At 39.1% G+C, this 26,852-nt stretch overlaps 1 protein-coding gene across 1 annotated transcript in view; it reads left to right on the top strand.

Annotated features, from left to right (window-relative positions):
* Positions 1 to 26,852, top strand: part of EGF (epidermal growth factor) — a 95,579-nt gene that overhangs the window by 5,339 nt on the left and 63,388 nt on the right. The window contains 4 exon segments of the mRNA XM_028121296.2: positions 19,432 to 19,631; positions 22,077 to 22,258; positions 22,829 to 23,056; positions 23,998 to 24,200. Coding sequence (XP_027977097.2) covers positions 19,432 to 19,631; positions 22,077 to 22,258; positions 22,829 to 23,056; positions 23,998 to 24,200 — 813 coding nt within the window.

Below are 26,852 nucleotides of genomic sequence, written 5' to 3'. Positions count from 1 at the left end.
GTGTCTCCCTCCTTTATCTTGGAGGGTTCCTGGGCATGGGGACAGTGATGTGATATGGAAGGCTCTGTTTCCCCCCAGTCCTTGCACTGAATTATTGATCTACTCTGTGCCTCCCTTCCATCATGTGCTGTCCCTTTCCCACAGTTCATCACCTCACACTGGACACCACCCTGTTATATTTCTCATATATGAACCCTGAGGGTACAGATTCTAACTGAAGGCTTTGGGCAAAAACTTCTAGCCACATCCTGATCCAGCACATCAGACACTTGAAATATTTTTCACTCTTATTCTTAAAAAGTAAGCGATTGTTCTCTGGCAAAGTCTTACCAGCCATCTCTCTTTCTTGGCATTAGCCTTCCACTGCGGTAGCTGGCCCCCCTTTCTCCCTGGGTTGTGTTATCTGTACCTAGCCCTCTTTCCTTAATCTATTAAGGAAATCTATTAAGGCCTTCTTAATCTATTTCAAATGACCTATGCAGAACATTTTATTTATTTATTTTTATTTATATTTCCAGTATAGTTAACATACAGTGTTATATCAGTTTTAGGCCTACAATATAGTGATTCAACAATTCCATACATCAGCCAGTGCTCATCATGATGAGTACACTCCTTAATCCCCATCACCTACTTCACCCATCCCCCCGCTTGCCTCCCCTCTAGTAGCCATCGGTTTGTTCTCTGTAGTTAAGAGTCTGTTTTTTCATCTCTATTTTTCTTTGTTTATTCGTCTTGAATTCATATAATATTTGTCTTTCTCTGACTGACTTATTTCACTTAGGACTATACTGTCTAGATCCATCCCTGTTGTTGCAAATGGTAAGATTTCATTCTTTTACGTGGCTGAGTAATATTCCATAGAATGTATATATATTGTGTGTGTGTGTGCATACACACACCCCTTCTTTATCCATTCATCTGTCAATGAACACGGGTTGCTTCCTAATTTGGCTATTATAAATAATGTTGCAGTAAACATAGTGGTTCATGTATCCCTTTGAATTAGTGTTTTCGTATTCTTTGGGTAAATACCCAGTAGTGGAATTACTGGATCATAGGGTAGTTCTCTTTTTAACCCTTTGAGGAACCTCCATACTGTTTTCCACAGTGGCTGCACCAGTTTGCATTCCCACCAATGATGCATGAGGGTTCCTTTTTTTCCACATCCTTGCCAACACTTGTTGTTTCTTGTGTTTCTAGTTTTAGCCATTTGGATAGGTGTAAGGTGATATTTCCTTGTGGTTTTGATTTGCATTTCCCTGATGATGAGTGATGTTGCACATCTTTTCGTGTGTCTGTTGGCCATCTGGATGTCTTCTTTGGAGAAATGTCTGTTCATGTCTTCTACCCATTTTTATTTGGATTATTTGTGGTTTTTTTTTAGTGTTGAGTTATGTAAGTTCTTTATATATTTTGGATACTAACCCCTTATTGGATATGTCATTTGCAAATATCTTTACCCATTCAGTAGGCTGTCATTTTGTTTTGTTGATTGTTTCTTTGCCATGCAGAAGCTTTTTCTTTTGATGTAGTCCCAATGATTTATTTTTGCTTTTGTTTCCCTTGCCCCAGGAGACATATGTAAAAAAAATGTTTCTATGGCCGATGTCAGAGAAATTACTGCCTGTGCTCTTTTCTAGGGTTTTTATGGTTTCAGGTGTCACATTTAGGTCGTTGATCCATTTTGAGTTTATTTTTGTTGATGGTGTAAGAAAGTGGCCCAATTTCATTATTTTGTATGTAGCTGTCCAGTTTCCCCAGCACCATTTGTTGAAGAGACTGTTTTTTTTTTTCCCCATTGCATGTTCTTGTCTCTTTTGTTGAAGACTGTTGACCATATAATCATGGGTTTATTTCTGGGCTCTCTATTCTGTTCTGTTGATCCATATGTCTGCTTTCGTGCCAGTACCACACTGTTTTCATTACTAGAGTTTTGTAGTGTGGGAATTGTGATATCTGGGATTGTGATACCTCCAGTTTTGTTGTTCTTTTTCAAGATTGCTTTGGCTATTTGGGGTCTTCTGTGGTTCCATACAAATGTTAGGATTATTCTAGTTCTGTGAAAAATGCTGTTGGTATTTTGATAGGGATTTCATTAAATCTGTAGATTGCTTTGGGTTTTAACAATATTTGTTCTTCCTATCCATGAGCATGGCCATCTTTCCATTTGTGTCATTTTTAATTTCTTTCATCAATGTTCTATAGTTTTCACGGGACATGTCTGTTACCTCCTTCATTAAGTTTATTCCTAGGTATTTTATTCTTTCTGGTATGATTGTTTTCTTAATTTCCCTTTCTGCTGCTTCATTATTAGTGTATAGAAATGCAATGGATTGCTGTATATTGATTTTATATCTTGTGACCATTGAATTCACTTATCAGTTCTAGGACGTTTTTGGTGGAGTCTTTAAGGTTTTCTGTATAGAGTATCATGTCATCAGCAAATAGTGAAAGTATTACTTCTTCCTTACCAATCTGGATGACTTTTATTTATTTTTTTGTCTGATTGCTGTGATTTTCAGTACTCTGTTGAATAAAAATGGTAGGAGTGGACATCCTTGTCTTGTTCCTGATCTTAGGAGAAAAAGCCCTCAGTTTTTCATCATTGAGTATGATGTTAGCTGTGGGTTTTTCATATATGGCCATTATTATGTTGAGCTATATTTCCTTTAAACCTACTTTGTTGAGGGTTTTTATCATGAATGGATGTTGTACTTTGTCAAATGCTTTTCCTGCATCTACTGAAATGATCATACGGTTTTTATCCTTTCTCTTGTTGATATGATATATCACATTGACTGATTTGCAAATATCAAACCACCCTTGCAGCCCAGGAATAAATGTTACTTAAATATGGTGAATGATTTTTTTAATGTATTGTTAGATTCAGTTTGTTAATATTTTGTTGAGTATTTTTTCATCTATGTTCATCAGAGATATTGGCCTGTAGTTCTTTCTCTCTCTCTCTCTCTCTCTTTTTTTTGGTGGTGTCTTTATCTGTTTTTGGTTATAGGTTAAGGTAATGCTGGCCTCATAGATTGAATTTGGAAGCTCTCCTTCCTTTTCTATTTTTTGGAATATTTCGAGAAGAATAGGTATAACTCTTTAAATGTTTGGTTAAATTCACCTGAGAAGCCATCTGGTTCTGGAATTTTGTTTGTTGGGAGTTTTTTAATTACTGCTTCAATTTCATTGCTGATAATCAGTCCATTCATATTTTCCATTTCTTCCTGATTTGGTTTTGGGGGTTATATGTTTCTAGTAATTTATTGATTTCTTCTAGGTTGTCCAATATTTTGGCATATAATTTTTCTTAATATTCTCTTATAACTTCTGTCTTTCTGTGGTGTTGGTTGTTATTTCTCCTCTTTCATTTCTGATTTTGTTTGAATCGTCTCCCTCTCTCTCTCTCCTTTTTTTTTAATGAGTCTGGCTAGAGGCTTATCAATTTTGTTGATCTTTTCAAAGAACTATCTCCTGGTTTCATTGATTAGTTCTATTGTTTTCTTTTAGGGCTTTTTTGTTTATTTTTGTTCTAATATTTATTATTTCCTTCTTCCTGGTTTTGGGTTTTGTTTTTGTTCTTTTTCTAGCTCCTTTAGGTGTAAGGTTAGGTTGTTTGTTTGAAATTTTTCTTGCTTCCTGAGGTAGGCCTGTATTGCTATAATCTTCCCTCTTGGACCAGCTTTAGCTGCATTCCAAAGATTTTTTTTTTTTAAGATTTTATTTATTTATTTGACAGAGAGAGAGACAGCAAGAGAAGGAACGCAAGCAGGGGGAGTGGGAGAGGGAGAAGCAGGCTTCCCCCCCGAGCACGGAGCCTGATGCGGGGCTCAATCCCAGGACCCTGGGATCACGACCTGAGCCTAAGGCAGACGCTTAATGACTGAGCCACCCAGGCGCCCCCCAAAGATTTTTTAAAAAGATGTATTTATTTGTTTTGAAAGAGAGGGAGGGAGTGCACATGAGCGCGCATGAGCGGGGGGAGGGGCAGAAGGAGAGTGAGAGAGAGAATCTCAAGCAGACTCCCTGTTGAGTACAGAGCTGGATGTGGGGCTCCATCTCACAGCCCTGAGATCATGACCTGAACCTAAATCGAGTGAGACACTTAACCAACTGAGCCACCCAGGTGCTCCTTCATCCCAAAGATTTTGGACCATTGTGTTTTTATTTTTATTTGTTCCATGTATTTTTTGATTGCCTTCTTTTGATGTAGGCAGGCTGGATTCAAGAACCCAGAGGGGGTCCCACAGGATCAGCCAAGAGGGTCCTTGGGTATATGCAAGACAGAAATCAAACACGAGCTAGGAGGGAATGAGAGCAGAGTTTATTGAAGATATAGAGAGAATGTAGGTACAGACAGAGGCTGGGAGATTCAGAAAGGAAAAGAAGAGAGAGTCTCATCTTTGCTTGGGGTCTGGGGTTTTTACTGAGGATTGTGGTCTGGTGTATGTGTCCTCCCAGGCATCCAGGAGCTAGTCAGATCAAGGACAAGAGCTCAGGTGTCTTCCATAAGTCACTTGGAGCCTGGGGGTCTCGGCGTCTAGATGTCTAACCCTGGTGGTCTGGAATATGCACAGGATGGCCTCACCCAGTCATTCTTGCCCAGTCCTTCCTTAGATGTTATCTGTTGTGCTGGAAGACTCTAAAGAAATCATTAACTCCTTGTCCCTTACAAGGAAGACATACATTATTTGTACTATGAGGCATGTGTAGAGCGGGGGTACAGGTCCTAGCAAGAATAGAAGCAGGAAAAGGAGCAAAAAGCAGATTTTTATGGAGTGCTTTGGTTTTCCTATCTCACTTTGATGCTGGAATGTATGGAAACTTCAGTTGTTTTAGCCGAGTACTAGGCAGAAACTTTTGCTCTCATCACCTCTTGACCTTCCTTCTAAGCCTGGAGTCTGAACTGGTGTGCACGTCTGTTTTTACTTTATGACCTTGATTTTCTGAGTCTCCCAAGCCTGGCTAACCATGCTAATGTCTCTCAGTGTCTGGGTTTCCCAAGTATTTCCCAGGATACTGAGTACGCTGGAATTTGTGTGAGTGTGAAGGCATTTGAGAGCCAGCAGACCCCTGTGACAGTGACTCATGGTTTACATTGATTTATTTGCAAGCCCCCTCTCAGTGACAGGATAGAAAAAGGCCTCTCAGAGGAAAGCACTCTCGTCTTCCCTCCATTCAGAACAGCTATCAGGGGCTATAGATCAGCTTTGTGTGGGTACCTGGGTTTCATTCATGAGGTGGTTCTTTTTGTGGGTGGATGGTTGCTAGGATACAGATAGTCTGAACAATATCATGGCAGCTGACTTGTTCTTCAGCACATGGTATGGCAGTTGAGAAATATTTTATTTTATTCATTTCAATACTTTTCTGGTTATAATTTCAAAAGCTTGAAGAAGGATCTTTCTTCTGTAGATTCCATCCTTGTATAAACAGATCAATGATAGAGGATCAATCAAATTCGATACTATATAGCTGCTGACACCAATCCTGTGTATTATGGGCCCTTCCCTTATGAGGTTTAAAAACAGGCACAGAGGCAGAAGCTACCAGCAATCTTCTGGTGTTTTTCTCCCTCCCTCTGAAGCATACAGTTATTCTGTTTCCTGTAGAATTTTCTTTTTTTTTAAATTTTATTTATTCATTTGAGACACAGAGATACAGAGAGAGAGAGAGAGAGAGAGAGAGAGAGCATGAGCAGGGAGAGAGGCAGAGGGAGAGGGAGAAGCAAGCTCCGCATTGAACCAGGAGCCCAATGCGGGGCTCGATCCCAGGACCCTGGGAACATGACCTGAGCTGAAGGCAGACACTTAACCCTCTGAGCCACCCAGGCGCCCCTCCTGTAGAATTTTCGACAGAAAGGAAGTTAACCTCTCTTTGGTCTGTGGGGGGACTGCAAAGGCTACTGTCATGAACGTTAATTTGCCCAGTATGTGGAAATGTACATCTTTTAGATTCAAGCGACATTGTTGAGAATTTTAAAAGCTCTAAGTGGATCCAAAAGTTTATTGTATTTTGGAAAACAAATTTGAAAAAATCAACTGAAAGTTTTATGTCTTGGTTATCCTAATGAATCATGACTAACAATTTCATCTAAGAAGAAAAAAAAGGTCCATAAGAAAAATTTTCATCTAAAATTTCAACGTATTTAAAAAGCACCCAACAATGCTCAAGAAAGGATGATAGGTGACTGTCTTTTTTTTTTTTTTATTATGTTATGTGATTTTATTTATTTATTTCAGAGAGAAAGAGTGAGAGAGCACAAGCAGGGGGAGGGGCAGAGGGTGAGGGAGAAGCAGGCTCCCCGCTGAGCAGGGAGCCTGATGTGGGGCTCGATACCAGGACCTTGGGACCATGACCTGAGCTGAAGGCAGATGCTTAACCGACTGAGCCACTCAGGTGCTCCTACTGTCTTTCCATGTTGTTATATTATCTTCTGGAAAAGAAAGCCAAAAAGAAGAACACTGTTCATGGATATCCCTCTTTAACATAAACACATCAATGCACATGAAATGACCAGGTTTTATTACATCCAACAGAGAGGATGAAATGTCATTTTGAAACAAAGGACACATTTTAAGCAGGGTGAATTGTGGTTGGTACATTACCCGAGTGGATTGATCTTGTCACCGGAAAAAGTGGGGCAGTTGCAGACAAGTGGTTCTGGTGTCACCTTGCTTGTTGTCTTATTTTGAATGAAAGTACATGTAATTAGTTGATGAATTTTCTAGACTTCCTCCGGAGGGTCGAGCATGTGTCACGGCAGGCGTGGGCATTGTTTGTTTTAGGTTATTGTTTTATTTCCTTTTGTAGAGCTCATAGTGACACATTATTAATTTGATATTTGAAGTTTAGAGAAGCAGAAAGAAGAAAACATTTTACAGAAAATAGGACTTAAGGTGAATAGCATCTATTTATGAATTTACCATGAGCTCAGCCTTCTTTACAAAATGCCCCAAACAAGGAAACTCTTGAATTCTATAAGACCAGCAGGATAGGAATTGAATTGTTAATGTTAGATTAGAAAGACCTGGAAGATCATTTAGCCCAACCATCTCCTGTTACTGATGAGAAGTTGAGATCCAGAGAGGTGAAGTCACTCAGTGGGATCCTGTAATACTTTGAACTCAGGACCCTGGACTCATAAAATCTACCATGTACATGCCACCTCCTGTGACTGATGTTTGAAAGCTCACCAGTGTAATGATTAGTTCTTCCTACCAAAAAGTATTAATAATATTAAGTTGGTTTAGGTTAAGTCTCTTAAAATATCTAGTGGTTTATCTTTAAATCAGCTTGAAAGAAGGACTAAGATTTCCTTTTATATAAATTATACCAACAAATTAATTCAAATCAATTAAACAAATATTTATTCAATTTTAGTTATGTGTTTGGACGGACAGCGGTGACATCACTGATCCAAATGCCCAGGATCTCCTGAGGGGACAGTGGGGTTCCCAGCTCAGAGAGCCAGGTGTGGAGTGGCCTGCAGTTTACCTGATGACTTATAGACCATATTAGTTGAATTTACCAAAACTAACTTTGACAAAATCCAACAAGTGGCTTAAAAACCTTCCTGCAAAGGAACTAAAGATTGCAGACAATGCTACTAATTCAAACTCAAGAGAATATGATGGAAGGACAGAAGGACCTTTCTCTCTTTCCTAAAATAAGCTCTTTCTTGGTTGTATAAGAGACAAAAACAATGTAAGTCTCTTTAGAGTTGACAAAAAATAAGAAATAAAAGAGAAAAATTAACAAGAAGACAGCCTGAAAAGTGGATTTATGTTTATTAATGTTAGTGATGGACCACACAACAAGTGTAAAATTTGCCTTGAAATGTTAGCTAATGGTAATATGAAGCCTTCAGAACAAGCATGATATTTTAAAATAAGTATCCAGCAATGTGAGATGACTTTTGCTGATTTTTACAGTTGTGTTCAAAGTTTGGGTATATAAGACTATAGTTACTAAGCTTAATGATACAAAGTTAGAAGTCTCTTGAGATTTCTGACATTACAGCAAAAATAGACAAGCCTCTTACTATTAGTGAAATACATATTTCTCCTGCTTCCTGCTGTGGTAGAACACAGCTAAAATAATACACGGAAAACCGCATAACAACAGATTAAAACTTCTGTGAAGTTTTCAACTTCACAGAAAGCATTACTGAAATTTTGAAGAAAAAGTATTATAGAAATTACACAGTTGAGTAAAAGTAAAGGTGTTTCTTATATATCTTGGCTTATGGTATTTTCCAGAAAGTAATAGTCAACACTTAAATGACTACTCCATCTCCATTTAAAGATGAAGAAACTGATACACGGAGAGGTTAGGTAATGAGCTAAAGGTCACACAGCTAATAAGTAATAAATAGTGGCCGGGAAACACTCAACAGTGATCTTAGCCACTCTTTGTGCATTTATCTTTGTTTCAACAATGAAATGTACAAAGAACTAACATTTCTCTGTTTCAACAATGAAATGCACAAAGAACAAATACTTTTTCATTAATCAGTAAAGGAAAAATGCAACAGAGAAGAAATTTTCTCCACAGTCAATTACTTCTTTATATATTGACAAATGTATTATGAAAAAAAAGTAGCATAAGTGTACCCAGCAACAATGGAACCACTGCATTTGCTGGCACGTCAGCAAAAAAGATTCTTAGGTAAGATCATGGCGGGTCCTATACGACAGTCCTTGGCAGTCTCCTAGGGCAGCAGTATTGTCAAGAAATTGGAACTGGAACTGCATAAAGTGCTCTGGGACACCACTGAATGTCTTTACTCCTCTAAAACAAGACTAAACTGGGTTCTTTGTGATACTTGGTATTGAATGGGGAGTAACCATGAAACTATTCTTCCCACAGGCTTGCCATAGAGCATCTTGAAGCAAAGCACTTGAGAGCAGTGTTACATAGTTTTCTTTTTAAAAAAAGGATAAGTTGCAATTTTTTTTTACCTTTTCTGTGATTACAAATAGATGTTACTAGTATGCTACTCAAAAAAATAAAACCATAGAAATTTATCCCTTCAAATTGGAGGTGACGTTCTAACAATGAGGAAGTGACTGCTGATTGTAAGAAACTTGGTTCTGAAGAGAGCAATTTGAAAACAGGTGTTTGGAAAAATCTCCATTGTTTTGTGATTAGGTACCTAATGTCAATATGCCACCGATTAAAAATTCTTATGTCTGCGCTTAAAAAAAAACACAGAAAACCTTGCAAACAGATTTTTTGGAACTTTAAAAAACTTCTAAATATTTTTGTTCCTTTTAATTGCTAAAAATATAAAATATGACACTTTCTGGTTAGTTTGCATTTACTGGTTGAAATCTAGGAAGATAGAGATTTGCTAGTCTAATTCAATAAAATTTGTGAATGATTGATATATTTTGTGATTTTTGTGCATACAGCCAGTGAAGCATTTCTTTCACTTGACATAGATATAATTGTGAATGAAATATGAGTGGTTTTTTTTTGTCTATGACAGCTATCAAAATATCAAAACATTGAACTTTAAGCCAATTTTTTAAATTGTTATGTTACATTCAATCTTTTTAGTAAATGCAAACTAACCAGAAGGTATTGCATAGTCTCAATTTTTCACATGCAGAGGGACTTTTGGGGCTGTGGGATATCCCCAGCTGGAAATGCTCAGCAGAGAGTAGGAAATATAGTAGAAAAACACAGAAGATGGAAGAAAATAGTGATTTCTGAGTCTTTATCATGTGTTTGTGTGTATGTGTGAACATCTGGAAAAACTTTTCTAATGCTTTAATGCTGGTGAGTGCATTTTAGTCTGGTAGCAGCAGTCTTTAAATAAAATTGAGCATAATTTACACTGACAAGATGGGAGATATTTAAACATGCGTATTTGAGACGAAGGATTACCTACAGCACAGGAACCTTATAACAGGATTCATTGTCCTACAAAACTGCATTTTTATGAGTTTTTAAAAAGTTATACTGAGCTGTGGTATTAACCAGGAGATGGATACATAAATTAATGGAATGGACTAGAAAGTCCAGAAATGGACTTGAGCTAATATGGTCATTTGATCTTTGACAAAGGTGCAAAAGCAATTCAATGGAGAAAGGATAGTCTTTTCAACAAATGATGGTGGATCAGTTAGGTATCTATGAGCAAAATAATGAACCTCAACCTAAACCACATACCTTATGCAAAGATTAACTCAAAATGGATCGATCATAGATCTAAATTTAAGATGTAAAACTATAAAAATTTTAGAAAAAGCAAAGGAGAAATTTTTGTCTTGGGGTTAACAGTTCTTAGAAATGACACCAAAAGCGTGTTCAACAAAAGAGAAAAAAAGTTGATAAATTATACCTCACCAAAATAAAAACTTTTGCTCTGCCAAAGGCAATGTCAAGAGGATGAAAAGACATGCTACCTGATGAAAGAAAACATTTGCAAATCACATATCTGACAAAGCACTTGTATCCAAAGTATATTTTTAAAAAACCTTTCAAATGCGACTAGGAAAATAAATAACATAGTTAAAGATGGGCAAAGGATTTTTTTTTAATTTTATTTTATTATGTTAGTCACCATACATGACATCATTAGTTTTTAATGTAATGTTCCATGATTCATTGTTTGTGTATAACACCCAGTGCTCCATGCAGTACGTGCCCTCCTTAATACCCCTCACTGGGCTAACCAATCCCCCCTCCCCCCTCCCCTCTAAAACCCTCAGTTTGTTTCTCAGAGTCCATGGTCTCTCATGGTTTGTTTCCCCGTCCAATTTCCCCCCCTTCATTTTTCCCTTCCTACTCTCTTCTTCTTCTTTTTTTTTTTTTTGACATATAATGTATTATTTGTTTCAGAGGTACAGATCTGTGATTCATCAGTCTTACACAATCCACAGCACTCACCATAGCACATACCCTCCCCAATGTCTATCACCCAGCCACCCCATCCCTCCCACCCCCCTCCACTCCAGCAACCCTCAGTTTGTTTCCTGAGATTAAGAGTCCCTTATGCTTTGTCTCCCTCTTTGATTTCATCTTGTTTCATTTTTTCCTCCCTTCCCCTATGGTCCTCTGTCTTGTTTCTCAAATTCCTCATATCAGTGAGATCATATGATACTTGTCTTTCTCTGATTGACTTATTTTGCTTAGCATAATACCCTGCGATTCCATCCACGTCGTTGCAAATGGCAAGATTTTTTTGATGGCTGCATAATATTCCATTGTGTATATATACCACCTCTTCATAATCCATTCATCTGTTGATGGACATCTTGGCTCTTTCCATAGTTTGGTTATTGTGGACATTGCTGCTATAAACATTGGGGTGCATGTACCACTTTGGATCACTACATTTGTATCTTTGGGGTAAATACCCAGTAGTGCAATTGCTGGGTCGTAGGGTAGCTCTATTTTCAACTTTTTAAGGAAGCTCCATACTGTTTTCCAGAGTGGCTGCACCAGCTTGCATTAAAAAATGGGCAAAGGATTTAAGCAGATATTTCACCAAAGAGAATATAAGTATGCTAATTAAGTTCATGTAAAGATGCTCAACATTATTAATTGCTATAGACTGAATGTGGCCTATGTTTATGTTTTAATTTCTGGAACTTGTGAATGTTACCTTATATGGCAAAAGGGACTCTGCAAATGTGATCCTGAGATGGGGTGGATATCCTGGACTATTTAGGTGGGTCTTAAATGTAATCATCAGGGTCCTTACAAGAGGGAGGCAAGAACATGAAAGGAGGAAGGAGGCAGTGGAAGTGGAGATATATTTGAAGAGTCTGCACCACTGGCTTTAAACATGGTGAAGGAATACATTAGATATAGGGAATACATACATATGTGATGCAATATATTATAAAATTAGAGATGCAGTTATCTAGGTGATGTAATTGTAGGAATCCATTTAAAGGGACCCACTTTTTAAACTCTTTTTATTATTATTATATAAGTTTCAGGTGTATAGCTTTATAATTTGACATCTGTATACAATGAAAAGTGATCACCACCACAAGTCTAGTTACCATGTCACACATGGTTGACCCCCTTCCCCTCTAGTAATCACTGGTCTGTTCTCTGTATTTATAAGTTTGTTTTATTTTATCCATCCCTCCCTCCCCCCTCCTTCCCTCTTTCCCTCCCTCCTTCTTCTCTCTCTCTTTCTCCCTTCCTTCCTTCCTTTCAGATTCCACATAGGAGTAAAATCATATTGTGTTTGCCTTTCTCTGTCTGACTTTTTTGCTTAGCACAATACCCTCTAGGTCCATCTATGCTGTCACAAATGGCAAGACTTTACTTTTTGTGGCTGAGTAATATTCCGTTCTGTGTATCTATGTACCATATCTTTATTCATTCATATATTGATGGACACTCCATTTGTTTTCTTGTATTGGCTAGTGTAAATAATGCTACAGTGAATGTAGGGGTGTATATATCTTTTGAACTAGTGTTTTTATATTATTTAGATAAATATCCAGAAATGGAATAGCTGGTTCATATAATAGTTCTAATCTTAATTTTTTGAGGAATCTGCATACTGGTTTTTGTAGTGACTGCACCAATTTACAATCCCAACAGTGTATGAAGTTTCCCTTTTCTTCATATCCTCACCAACACTTGTTACACTTGTTATTCCTTGTCTTTTTGGTAATAGCTATTCTGACGTGTGTGAGGTGTTATCTCATGGTTTCAATTTGCATTTCCCTCGTACAATTAGTGATGTTGAGCATATTTTCATGTGTCTGTTGGCCATCTCCTTTGGAGGAATGTCGACTCAGATTCTCTTCCCGCTTTTAAATAGGGTTGGATTTTTGTTGTTGAGTTGTAGGAGTTTTCTATTATTTTGCATATTTACATTTTATCAGACACGTGGTTTGCAAATATCTTCTCCCATTCAATAGGTTGCCTTATCAATTGATGATGGTTTTCTGTGCTGTGCAGAAGCTTTTATTTAGGGGCGCCTGGGTGGCTCAGTCCTTAAGTGTCTGCCTTCAGCTCAGGTCATGATCTCAGGGTCCTGGGATTGAGACTCCCATCACGCTCCCTGCTCTGCGGGAAGCCTGCTTCTCCCTCTCCCACTCCCCCTGCTTGTGTTCCCTCTCTCGCTGTCTCTCTATCAAATAAATAAATAAAATCTTTAAAAAAAAGAAAGAAGCTTTTATTTGATGTAGTCCCATTTGTTTATTTTTGCTTTTGTTACTCTTGCCTTTGGAGTCAGATCCACAAAGATGGCACTTAGACCAATGTCAAGGAGCTTACCTCTTATGTTTTCTTCTGGGAATTTCATGGTTTCAGGTTTTCCATCCAAGTCTTTAATCTGTTTTGAATTAATTTTTGTGTATGGTATAAATAATAGTATAGTTTCATTCTTTTGCATGTGGCTGTAGCAGTTTTCCCAACACCATTTATTAAAGAGACTGTCCTTCCTCCACTGTATGTTCTTGGCTCCTTTGTTAAAGGGACCCACGTTCTAATCAGTTCCTGGAACGTGAATGCAGAGAATCTGGCCTTAGGGTGAACATGCCTCGAGCAGTGTTTCCTGAAGTGGGTTTTTTGACACAGTTGAACTATGAGACACTATCCAGTAAGAATTCCTGTTAAATTCAATTTGAGGTAAACATTACAGCATGATGTTTAAAAAGTAGACTCTGTGATCAGAAAGACATGACTTTATTATTTACAAATAACATAAATCTGTTATTTATTGGCCATGTAACTATGGCAAGTTAACTGCTCTAAACTTCAGTTTCTCCTTGTGTACAATGAAAATGCTGAGAGCCCCTACCTCCTAGTGTTACACAATTAAATGAAATAATGCATTCAATGCACTAGTGATAACACCCAAGATGTTGGCTGTTACTATTCTGATGCTATTTACCACCTACTTTCTTGGAGCATCAAAACTTGTCATGGCACATTAAAGACTGAGAAGTCCTATTGAAAAAAAAAATTTGCAGAACCTTCTAGTCTCAGTTAGTATCCTAAGAACCTGGGAGTAGACCGTTTAAGCCTGATGATGAGAATCGGGCTAAGGATTAGGTAGGAGATATTTTCTGCTTTAGATGATACAGGTCCACCACTGCTCTGGGACTAGATAGGCAAACTTCATTCACATATTCCAGAAAGCAAAATTGAACCCCAGAGCTTGTCTTATAGAATTAAGATTTAAATTCACCTCTCTGGCTCCCATTTCTGGTTGTATTATTTCTGGGTCACTTGGTGTCTCTCTCACCTGCCTTGAATGCTGACACTAGTGAATAAGCTGAGAATAAAGATATGATTGCCCCCAAATTAAAAGTGTGCCCTTTCAAGTATGGTAATTAAAAGAAAAACAGATGGAGATGGACTTTTAGAGTGAAATAAAACTTTCTGCACTTCTTAAAACCCAAGTTACCACTCAAGTCAGCCCCTTGAGAGGTAGACTTTTATTAGGGGTTTATGGAAGGAGCAGTGAAAGGAGGTGTCAGGCTTTCTTCCATCAGGTCTGTCAGTTTATTTTTATTTTATTGTTTTTTAAAGATTTTATTTATTAGAGGGAGAGAGCACATATGCGGGGGCGGGGGCAGTATGGCAGAGGGAGTGGGAGAAGCAGGCTTTCCACTGAGCCGGGAGCCTAATGTGGGGCTCGATCCCAGTACCCTGGGATCATGACCTGAGCCTAAGGCAGACACTTAACCGACTGAGCCACCCAGGCGCCCCAGTTCTGTCAGTTTAAATCTATATTCTTTTTTCATGGTGTTGTTGAATCCTGAAGGTCCAGAGCTCCCTTTAAACTGTCTGTCCTGTGAATCTTCAGTCTGTCTCCAGATTTAGAGCAGGAAACCAGTGGTGGGGAGAGCAGGGTGCCATGTTGGCCCGAGAAGGATTTTCTGTTAATCTGGTTGCAGGACCATTTCTGTGTTATGTAGTTCCTGTGCGTCTTTGCCCCCAGGTAGCTGAAGACCTTTGCTTTCTCTTCTCTTTGACCTCTGTGAGACCACTCCCACCAGTTCAGAGCTGATATAGAGGTGCCTCTTGTGAAATACTCTGTTTCTGCTGCCAGCTTCACTCAAAACCTGCTTGTCCCAACTGACCTCTGAACCAGTTCTTGGAGTCACTAATAAAAGTCTTCAGTGGGCTCCAAACACCTTGGCCTCCTTTCTAATTTCTGCAGATCCCCTGCTAATCCCCCAGGTTGGGAAGTCAGAGGTTCCGATTGATTTCTGTGACCTGTTTGCTGGCTTTGGGTTTGTATTCCTTAGAAATGATGTTTGATTTTCTATGCACTTCCCTCTTGCTGAATGGCACCCAAAATGAAGGGCATAGGTTTTGACACGGGAAAGTTTAGCTGTTCAAACATGCACACACTGCTGACATTCAAATCCATGGATTGTACCACTGATGTGTAGAGTCTCTGACAAGTCTGAAAACCCTAACTGATTATCATTTCCAGTGGTAGTACAGAATGACCATTCCATCAAGCCTAAATCTCAGTCTTTCATTTAAAAAAAAATCATATTACATTTCAGGTCTACAAATAATTACCCAGGCCCTGATTTATAAAAAATGATGCGGCAGTGTGGGAAAAGGAATGAACAGTGTTTTGAGGGAAGTGGAATTAAAATCAGTTACATGGGGATGTCTGGGGGCTCAGTCAGTTGGGTGTCTGCCTTCGGCTCAGGTGATGATCCCAGAGTCCTGGGATCGACCCCCGCATCGGGCTCCCTGCTCAGCGGGGAGCCTGCTTCTCCCTCTGCCTCTGCCCCTCCACCCCCACCACCGCCCCTCCACTTGCGTTCTCTCTTGCTCACTCTCCCTCTCAAATAAATAAATAAATAAATAAATAAAATCTTTAAAAAGATTTAAAAAAATCAGTTACATAGGGGCGCCTGGGTGGCTCAGTTGGTTAAGCGACTGCCTTCGGCTCAGGTCATGATCCTGGAGTCCCAGGATCGAGTCCCGCATCGGGGGGCGGGGGGGTTCCCTGCTCAGCAGGGAGTCTGCTTCTCCCTCTGACTCTCCTCCCTCAAATGCTCTCTCTCTATCATTCTCTCTCTCTCTCAATAAATAAATAAAAATTAAAAAAAAAATCAGTTGCATAAGCAAAATAAAGATAGTAACGTCTTGACACATGACAACTCAGACCAAGGCAGGGAAAAGGGCAATATTTGACTGCTAATTCCAACTCTGCCACCAACCAGGGGTGGGTCTTTGGGAAACATCACTGAATTTCCTCATCTGAACTAGATCTATGATTTCCAGTTCACCTAGTGTAAGAATAATCTGGAGCGTCTGTTCAAAAAACAGATTGCTAGCCCTTGGCCTACCCCTACTGAACTGGAATCTAAAAGGAAGGGATCTGCAAAAGACACACATACTCACAGCACCCCATGTGATTCTTTTGAACAAACAATTTGGGGGAACAATTAATTAGGTAATATTTAGGGTCCTTTTCAGTCCCAAGAGGCTATGATAAACCCTGGATGCCATAATTCACCAGTGAATGAGAAAAATCTGAAGAGAAATTTCATTAGTTAATTCATACTTAGTAATTTAATAAATATTTTCAATTTATTTTTTGAAAAATTACTGAAGTTAACGTTATGGTTCATGTTTTATGGATCTAGGTATTCTTTAGATTTCTCTTTTCTCTTTCATTTATTCATTGTAATATCTGGCCTGTCTAGTTCATGGTGTTATGTTAAGCATAAATGAGATCAGGATGTGAAAGTTTGTTGCTATCATTATTATTATTATTGCTGTTAGTAAAATAACTACTGTAGGATTAACTCTGCTTTTATGAATTTGATGTATCTTCTGGTGTCTTCAGCTTTCTTCCTATGGCTAAAGCCAGACAAATGAGCAAAACACAATTATTTCTTTATTTATTCAAAAATTTTGAGTGCCTATTATGTACAAAGCATTATGCTATATTCTGTCTAAAATGTTTAGAGTGCCTTTTCTTTCTCAAAAAAGCTGGAAACCTCCCGTTTCGTAGTACTTTTATTTATTTTTTTAAACGTTTTATTTAATTCTTTTGAAACCTCTACACCCGAGGTGGAGCTCAAACTCATGACCCCGAGTTCAAGATCACATGGTCTTCTGATGGAGTCAGCCAGGTCCCCCCATTTAGTAATACTTTTAAATGAATAAAATGTTTTATTGGTCTTATTAATGTATCAGTGCACTAGAAAATTAATAATATGGGCACATTTATTCAGTTTATAGAGCATGCATGATACACATTTCAAAGAAATGGCTCCTAGTGATAAATCTATAGGCCCACAGATCAGTAGCTATCAGTTTAGGGTGGCTTTTGTATTCCTTCCTTTCCTCTAGGACACATTGCTATGGGAGAAATGAGTTACACCAATGTTCTCACCCAGGGGTTCAAACCTGGACAGTGGCACAAACCTATGTAGTGAGACCTTGGTTCTGGGAATCAGCAATGGCAAATTATATTTGTATAGTGCTCCACAATTAATAAAATACTTTCCCATCTAAAATTTTATTTCTGGGGTGCCTGGGTGGCTCAGTCAGTTAAGTGTCGGCCTTTGGTTCAGGTCATGATCCCAGGGTCTTGGGATCAAGCCCCACATCAGGCTCCCTGCTCAGCGGGGAGTCTGTTCTCCCTCCCCCTGCTCTTCCCCCTTGCTCATGCTCTCTCTCTCTCAAAATAAATAAATAAAATCTTTAAAAAATACAATTTTATTTCTTTCCCCATTAATCCTCTAACGCAGGCAGGGAGGTCTGGTGAGATGTGTAGGAAAGCTATGGTGCCAGGACTATAAACAAGGCTTCCTGGCTCTCAGTCCAATGCCCTTCCTATTTCTTCTATGATACCTCTGGTTCTACAGCTGGAGTGGCAATAGAAAATGGGCTCTCCTCCATATCTGTGCAGGGGTCTTTTATTGTGAGAAAGATACAGGAAGAGTGATTTGAGCTAATTCTCTTAGATATGTATGCTGGCACCGATTTCAGACTCCCATGATCTTGCACTTCTTCCTTCCTCTTGTATTTATTCCGATATCCTCTAAAGCGGAGTTAATGTCTTCTGACTGTAGAACAGAATCCCTGAATAAGAGGAGGTTAATCCATCATTTCGTTTAATCCTTAGAACAATAAACACATTTACTATGTCACATTTAAGGTATTAAAGGCTAATGTGAAACCAGAATAATGTAAACCTAGTGGGGAAGCAAGAATATGTTAGCATTCATCTCCAATGCCCCACTCATCCCAGAGGCTCCAGAGTTCTCTAAAGGCACAGTGGAAGGAGCCTCGTCACCCTCAGGCAGAAGAGACCAAGGCAACTAACCTGGCTGCAGGAGATTAAGCTATTCTCCGGCATTCTCTTGAGGCATCAAAGGCAAGCTCTGCAGAGTCAGCCAATAATTTGTGCTGAGGTTTCCAAAGAGAGGTATTGGATTCCCAAGCAGGTGCTGACTACCTGGGAGTCTGAATGGGAAGGTGGCCATCACCTGGAACAGGAGACGATAGGGTTAGAGTTCAGGGCAAGGTCCTGCAGGAATCAAAAATCCAGGGACGTCCACTACCCAAAACTAGCAAATAAAAATGTAGGTCAACTAGTTAAATTTGAATTTCAGGTAACAGTGAAATAATTTTTTAGTGTAAGCATGTCCCATTCAATATATATGCAACTCAAATTTGACCGGGCATCCTGTATTTTATGTGGCAATGCTAACAGGGACAAAACACTTCAGAGCTTTCACAGGATGGCATCTCGGTTTTCCCTGCTTCCACTTAAGACCTCTTGTTTTCGGGCACCTGGGCGGCTCAGTTGGTTGGGTGTCTGCCTTCAGCTCTGGTCATGATCTCCGGGTCCTGGGATTGAGTCCCACATCGGGCTCCCTGCTCAGGGGGGAGTCTGCTCCTCCCTCTACCCTTCCCCCCTGCTCATGATCTCACTGACTCTCTCTCAAATAATTAAAATCTTTAAAAAAAAAAAGACCTCTTGTTTTCCTTATTTTCTTCTCTGTCATTACCTGAGGTTCTCTTCAAAAGGTAAGAAGAGGAGGTGGGTTGCGTTTCCAAAATGATAATATCTGTAATATTATTTCCAATTTGCATAATTAAAATTTACATTCATCCAGACCCTATCCACAACAGAGTATAGGAGGTGGTTTCTTTTTTAAAATAAAATGGCATTTTACAGGTAAGAGTAGAAAGTGGTTTCCTTTTCAAATAGTTCTTTCTTCCTAACTTGGCAATGTTCATTTCTTGCAATTAATTTGCGAAGAAGATGATTTATAAAATTAATGGTGAACATCCACAGGAACTTGTTCTTCATTTAACATTCTTTATTTAAAATATAAAACCAGGAATTAAAAATTAAGCCTACTTGTACTGGTTGTCATGGGGAAATATTTATTCTAAATCAGATAAAATGTTGAAAATATACAGTTTGGTTTCTTTCTTCCCACTCAGGTCCTGCACCGTTCTTAATTTTCTCCCATGGAAGCAGTATCTTTAGGATTGACCTGGAAGGAACTAATCATGAGCAACTGGTGGCAGATGCTGGTGTATCAGTGATCATGGATTTTCATTACAATAAGGGAAGAATCTATTGGGTAGATCTAGAAAGACAACTTTTGCAAAGAGTTTTTCTGAATGGGACAAGGCAAGAGGTAAAGTACATCCCCAAAGTATTTAAGAGATTTTTGTATAGGCTGACAAACACAGTATCATTAATTAGTAATGTACAGATGAACGAAAATTACATTCCAATTCAAATGTTTCAGGGATTTGTAGATATTTGTTTAATTTGCATCTGTGGCATGTTACTGAACAAACCCACTGATATTCAGAAGACTGCAAAAGGAGTCAGGATGTCAATGGAATTTTGAAACTATACATGTTTATTAAGTCAGATCACCATTTTATGGTTAAAACAGATTACTTACATGATTATTTTTGACTCCAGTGGTTCTCAGCTGAGGACAGTTTTGCCCCTCCAGGGATATTTGGCAAAGTCTGGAAAGATTGTTGGTTTTCACAACTGTGTTGGGAAGGAGAGAGAATGTGCCACTAGCATCTAGTGGGCAGAGGCTAGGGATGCAACTTATCCTAAAATATACAGGATGACCCCCACAACAAAGAATTATCTGACCTTAAATGTCAGTTGTGCTGAGTTTGGGAACCCTGTTTTGTCTAAAATGTCTGTCATAGGTTTTAGCACCTGATATTTAGGAAGAAAATCTTTTTTGATTCTTTTTTTCTTTAAAGATTTTATTTATTTATTTGACAGAGAGAGAGAGACAGTGAGAGAGGGGACACAAGCAGGGGGAGTGGGAGAGGGAGAAGCAGGCTTCCCGCTGAGCAGGGAGCCCAATGCAGGGCTCGATCCCAGGACCCTGGGATCATGACCTGAGCCGAAGGCAGACGCTTAACGACTGAGCCACCCAGGTGCCCTTGATTCTCCTTCTTCTTTTTTTTAAAGATTTTATTTATTCATTATTCATTTGAGAGAGAGCACAAGTAGAAGGGAGAGCCAGAGGGAGAAGCAGACTCCCCACTGAGCAGGGAGCCAGACGTGGGGCTCAATCCCAGGACCCTGGGATCCTGACCTGAGCCAAAGGCAGACGCCCAACCATCTGAAACACACCAGGCACCCCATCTTTTTTGATTCTTAAGGTGTTTGCACTCTGGAAGAAAAATAATAAAGCAGGTGTCAGATATAAAGTATTTTGCTTCAAGTACATACAAAAGATCTTTAATCTTTCTCTGTAACTGGTGGAAACTTTAAATGAGTCCCAGGAGGAATGTTCTCTCGATTCCTGAGAGATGGATTACAGAGACTCGTGACTGGAGAAACCTGAAGCATTTATTCCCAGCACAAAGTGCTCACTGTTTTGTTTGTTTTTCTTCAAACTTCTTTCCCTTCAGTTATTCTTAAAAGCTTCAATTAAGTGCTAATTTCTTTTATTGCATCTCTTCTCTGAGACTTAACTAATGTCACCTTTAACAAGGATGGCTCCTCATTATTCTCCAGCCATTGGTAGAATAGTTTAAAAAATCTTGAGTCTCAAAATCTGGGAAAAAAGTTAAATACTTGTGAATTTGTGTCAAGTCATTAGGAAAGGATTGACCTGATGCCTAAAATCCACCATTGTATCCTCTTCTTTGAGTTAAAACAGGGTTTACAAAAAAAAAAACCCCGTTAAAATACAATTCATCTGGGTGAGCTAATATATTAATATATTAGCAACTGGTTCAATGGATTGGCTAGATTACTTTGCATGAGGTATAGGAATAGTGCAAGCTGGTGAGACTAATCTGAGTTCAGTGATGTCGTGTCAGTGGCTAGAAATCAGCTCTGGTGGGAATATTTGCACCAAATGGTGGGAATATTTACAAACCAAGGAAATCTGCAACCACACAAATCAGGGCTTCTCCCTACCTCCCACCCACCACCCCCCAAGAAGACTGACCGGTTTACCTGCACACGCTAGAAAATTAGGAGATAAAAGAAGTTTTTGTTTGGTCATTTTATCATGAGAGAGCAGGAAACAGTGCACCCAGGAGACATAAAGAGAAGCTCTGGTCTTTGGGCCATAGGGTCACAGTGTGAGGGCACTGAAGACTTGTAGAAAAGGTGGGGCCTGATGGAAGAGGAGGGGCCAGGAAAGTGGGGCTCTAATGAGAAATTCATTTATTTTAGAGCTCTGTGCACAAAGGTCAAGGGCATCTTGCCAGATTTTGGCAAACCTTAGAATTGGGTTCAGGTGAGAATACGGAAAATTCCATTAGCAAATGGATACACTGTCTTTAAGATAGCATGGAAATTTCACTGTTAGTATAGTTGAAATCATTAATACATTATGGTTTTTCGCCTAATTTCGATAAGCATAGGATAATTTTCCATTTAAGGCCCAGAAATACTCATGTGGGAGGGTTAACATTGCTCCATCAAAACAATGGCACCATATATGTGACTATTTTATGATTTAAATAGTTTTATGAATGCACAAAAAATGACAAGTACTTAAAAGAATAGACTTTTATATATAAAGATAATAAAAAATGTTGATGTGAATGAAAAAATATTAATGTTTTGAAATTTGATTTTACAGAGAGTATGCAACATAGAGAAAAATGTTTCAGGAATGGCAATAAATTGGATAAATGAAGAACTTATTTGGTCAAATCAACAGGAAGGAATCATTACAGTAACAGATATGAAAGGAAACAATTCCCGAGTTCTCTTAAGTGCCTTAAACTATCCTGCAAATGTAGCAATTGATCCAGTAGAAAGGTAACTGCTGTTTTCAGACATTGAAGTAGATATCAAAATCTGATGATAATTTAGAGACTCATAACATTTTGAACTCAGAAGGACAAAGGTTGTCTGGATTTGAACCAAGGCAGGCTTCCTTCTACAAATGGTGCTCTTGATTATCCTGATTTCCTACTAGAGAAGAATAATTCCTTAAAAAAAATTTTTTTTAAAGATTTTATTTATTTGACAGAGAGAGACACAGCGAGAGAGGGAATACAAGCAGGCGGGAGTGGGAGAGGAAGCAGGCTCCCTGCTGAGCCAGGAGCCTGATGCGGGGCTCAATCCTAGGACCCTGGGATCATGACCTGAGCCGAAGGCAGACGCTCAACCACTGAGCCACCCAGGCGCCCCAAGAATAATTCCTTTTTTAACTTGAAATCACATGGAATTTCCACAGCAGGGCAATAAATATTTGCTGAATTGGAATTTCATTCAAAATAGTCCAACTCCTCCTGTGCAGACATCCAGGGACTGCTGAAACACTGAGAGTTGGCCATTTAAGTGACTTTACCTTCACTTATGTGTCTATGATGTGTTTGCTCTCAGGTTTATATTTTGGTCTTCCGAGGTGGCTGGCAGCCTTCACAGAGTAGATCTCAATGGTGTGGAAGAGAAGATTCTGTTAGAGACGACAGAAAGAATAACAGCCGTGTCACTGGATGTGCTTGATAAACGGCTTTTTTGGATTCAGTACAACAGAGATGGAAGCAATTCTTATATTTGTTCCTGTAATTATGATGGAGGTTCTGTCCATTTTGGCAAACATCTTACACAGTAAGTTTTGGCTTTAGGGCAAAATAAAGTAATTGCCATTTGAAGTTTGTCCAGCTGACCTAGTGGAGTGGCTTAGCACAGATTTGGAAGTCTAAAAGCTTCATGAGTACATGTCCTAGATTTACCATTTATTGGGCAGGTGGCTTTGGGAAGATTACATGACTTCTCAGTTTCTTTTTTTTTTAAGATTTTATTTATTTATTTGAGAGAGGGAGAGAGCACAAGTTGGGGGGCGGAGGGCAGAGAGAGAGGGAGAAGCAGACTCCCCACTGAGCAGGGAACCTGATGTGGGGCTCGATCCCAGGACCCCAGGATCATGACCTGAGCCGAAGGCAGATGCTTAACCAGCTGAGCCACCTCAGTTTCCTTTAATGTGGGGATAATAGTAGTAGCTATTTCTTGGGGTTATTGTGAAACGTAAGTAAAATTAATTAAGTAAAGACATGCAAATAAAAATAATTAACAGAGTTTTGGCGACTAATAAGTTCTCACATGTTGGCTGTAAGTTACAGTCAATCTTTTGGACTTACTCTGTCCTGTATCTGTGAAGCACCTATTTCATTTGATATACTATCTTGCCTGTGACTGACTCACCAGCTTGTGGTAGGAGGCTGAAATTAGTCAAGTGTGAAATGGATACAACCAGAATCCACTCTTAGAGTGTTCCTATTTTCTTCCCTGTTTTACATTCATCACACTTAAATGCTGATTAGCAAAAGAATGGGACAATGAAGCTGAAGCTAGAAATTATATCCCATTAATTCAGATTATGAATACATAAATAAAATTTTAAGCTTAGTGTCTGCTTCTAAACCTAAATGAGATACAATTGAAAAGGTAGGTAATTAAAACTCAGTCAATAAATTGAAATGAAGTGAAATGTTAATAAGCCTGGGAAGAAATGTTCTGCAATTCTTTATATATTTTCTGTTGTTTTTTAGGCACAATTTGTTTGCAATGTCCCTTTTTGGTGATCGGATCTTCTATTCAATATGGAAAAAGAAGACAATTTGGATAGCTAACAAACACACTGGGAAGGATATGGTTAGAATTAAGCTCGACCCATCATTTGTACCACCTGTTGGAATCAAAGTAGTGCATCCACTCTTACAGCCCAAGGCAGAGAGTGATGCTTGGGCACGTGGTGAGTCATCTTTGACCTTGAATGGAGTCTGGCACTTCGTCTCCACCCGTCCACCTGCTCAAGCCGGACACTTAGGGGCCATCCTTGGTTTCTCCCACTGCCTCAGCCCCAATTTTCAATCTACCGCCAAATCCTTTCCATTCTACCTCCTAAATACATCTCAAATACCCTCTTCTCTCCTCTACTGCTACCACCATAGTCTAACGACCAGCATTTCTTGCCTGGCCTATTGTAGTAGCCCCTCAACTAATCTTTCTGTTTTCCCCTCTTGCCTTGAAATAGTTAATCTGATCCATTAACTCCCCTGCTTAAAATCCTTGGAAAGCTTTCCTTTGCATTTAGATCGAAATGTAACATTTTACCAGGCCTATCAATATATGGTGAAACTGATCTAACACTCCTCCTCCTCTGCTCGCTAGAATCTGATTCAAGTCTTTCCACAGTTGCTCAAACATTCTGTCCCCTTCATGCCTTTGGGCTTTAGCAGTCACTCCTTTCTCGGCCTAGAATTCTCTTCAGTTCTGAGCTTAAGTATCATGTCCGCAGATTAGCCTTCTCTGGTCATCCAATCAAGAGGAGGTGAAGAGGCCTACCTCTCACCTCTGATTTTTTTTTTTTCAGTACACTCTTCACTGAACTTATCCCAAGATGTAATTACATATTATTTCGCTTTCTTTCTGATAGTCTCTCCCACTTGATTATAAATGCCCTGCAGGCAGGGACCAATGCCTATTATTTATTTATTACGTAAACCTCCCTCTATTCAGTGGTTACTGATGTATTTATAAATGAAGAATTTTAAATAACATTAGTTAAATGGTTTGACTGAATCTAGTCGCAGTCCCAAATTTCTACTTTCAAATGTAGTCTCTGAATTCTTTAGCATATACGTTTTTTTAGGGAGGCTCTTCAATATGGTTTATATACCACACAAATGATGTTGTCCTAACATTTTTTATATGTAAAAGGTTAATTTCAAGCAGCCTTTGATGTATATTTACTCTTATCCCCAGTTAGCCAGGAGAGGTTCTGAAGCAGAGATGGAATTCTTTGTTTTCTTTCTATCTGTTGGGTTCCCCTAGGGTTTGGTAATAGTGTGGGAAATGGTAGGGACTGTGTGTCCCTGCCACAGTCAGTAGATGAATGTGTTTGTTCCTGTCCTAGACATAGCTCCAGAAGAGAACTGTGGAGGCTGAGCAGGACAGGCACGAGATTGCTGAAGGGGGGCTGGAATCTAGGGCAACTGACATTATTATTTCTTATATCCTCAAAGAGTTAACTAATAGTGGGAGGACTTTTTAACTGATTTCTTTAAAAACTTAGGTAGAAACCATCATTTAATTTGTGTAATGACTCTGCTTTCAACGCAAGTGATGAGGAACTTCTAAGGTTAAAATAAATTCCAAGAGATGAAGTGTTTATTCAGATAAATTATTTTTTTAAAAACAGATTTACTTGAATTTACAAAGCAGAAGTGGTGGGAAACAATTCAGCTGTGGGTTGGAGCATAACATTAAGTAACAACCTAGTGGCAATGTTATAAGTGAGATGGTTGACCATGATCCATGCACTAAGGGCAGCGAATCTGATATTCTGCCAGATACCTTCCATGGGAAATTTTGACTCAAGCTGTCTTCACATACGACTCATTGTCCAAGTGGTGGTGACTCACTACAAAATTAGCACCAACCACTACTATGAATAAGTAATTATTGAGTCTCATTAGTAATCATTATAGATATGTCCATCACCATCTCTTACATTTCTGTGTAATCTCTTGCTTTCCAAAGTATTTTCGTGAACATTATCTTATTTGTTTGTCACGGTAACATTGTGACACAGAAAGATCAGCAATTATCGTACTTATTTCATAATTGAGAAATCTGGAGCCTAGAGAAGTAGAGTGTGTTTTCCAAGATTACACAGCTTGTTAATGAGGGATTTTGGAGACGACAGTCTCGGCGATGAGTCTGTCAGTTTATTATTCTTTCTGCCATAAACACTTGAGCTCTTCAGAATCCTCCACTGTTACTCAGCTTTTTTGATAGGGCGGTCAAATACGATCATTGAAAGCATGAAGTTTAGAAGAGAATCTATAGTGATTCATTAAAGAGCAGCTTCAACCCATCTGGCAAATCATGGACTTTGGTTGGGAAGCCATGGCCAGCTGCAGAGCTGCAGGAAGACCTGAAATGTAGAAGGCAGGTGGTATTGGAGATACTGGTTCCAGTCAGTGACCAAAGAACACGCTTCACATATACCCCAAGGGCAAAGGACTTTTGATTTCAAAAGCACTGTTACTTTAGCCTTCATTAAATAGGTCTGAATTATTTTAGTGCCTGGTAGAGCAGGAACTCTTCAAGTGGGATTTAAGGACTGTGAATCTCTTGATTGTATGGGTTAGATGAAAATATGCAAGTGTCCCTCCCTACGCAGGTGGTATAGAGCTGTCATCAGCTTCTCCAAGTGCCTTCACATTTAAAGACATACGACTTCTAGAGGCTGGCTAGTTCCTCCTGGATAGTGGGCTTACAACCTCAGCTCCTCTGGAGAGGTGGATGGTGGTGGTACTTGGTTTGCAAGGCATTTAGTAGTGAGATTACTTCAATGGGGAGATGGCTGAGAAAAATCATGTAACCTGGTTGGTATTAT

The sequence above is a fragment of the Eumetopias jubatus genome, unplaced genomic scaffold (assembly GCF_037043125.1).
Source record: "Eumetopias jubatus isolate StellerSeaLion01/CBP00866 unplaced genomic scaffold, mEumJub1_p1.0 scaffold_2, whole genome shotgun sequence".
In the NCBI taxonomy this organism is placed as follows: Eukaryota; Metazoa; Chordata; class Mammalia; order Carnivora; family Otariidae; genus Eumetopias; species Eumetopias jubatus.
This window is presented reverse-complemented; position numbering and strand designations above follow the sequence as displayed.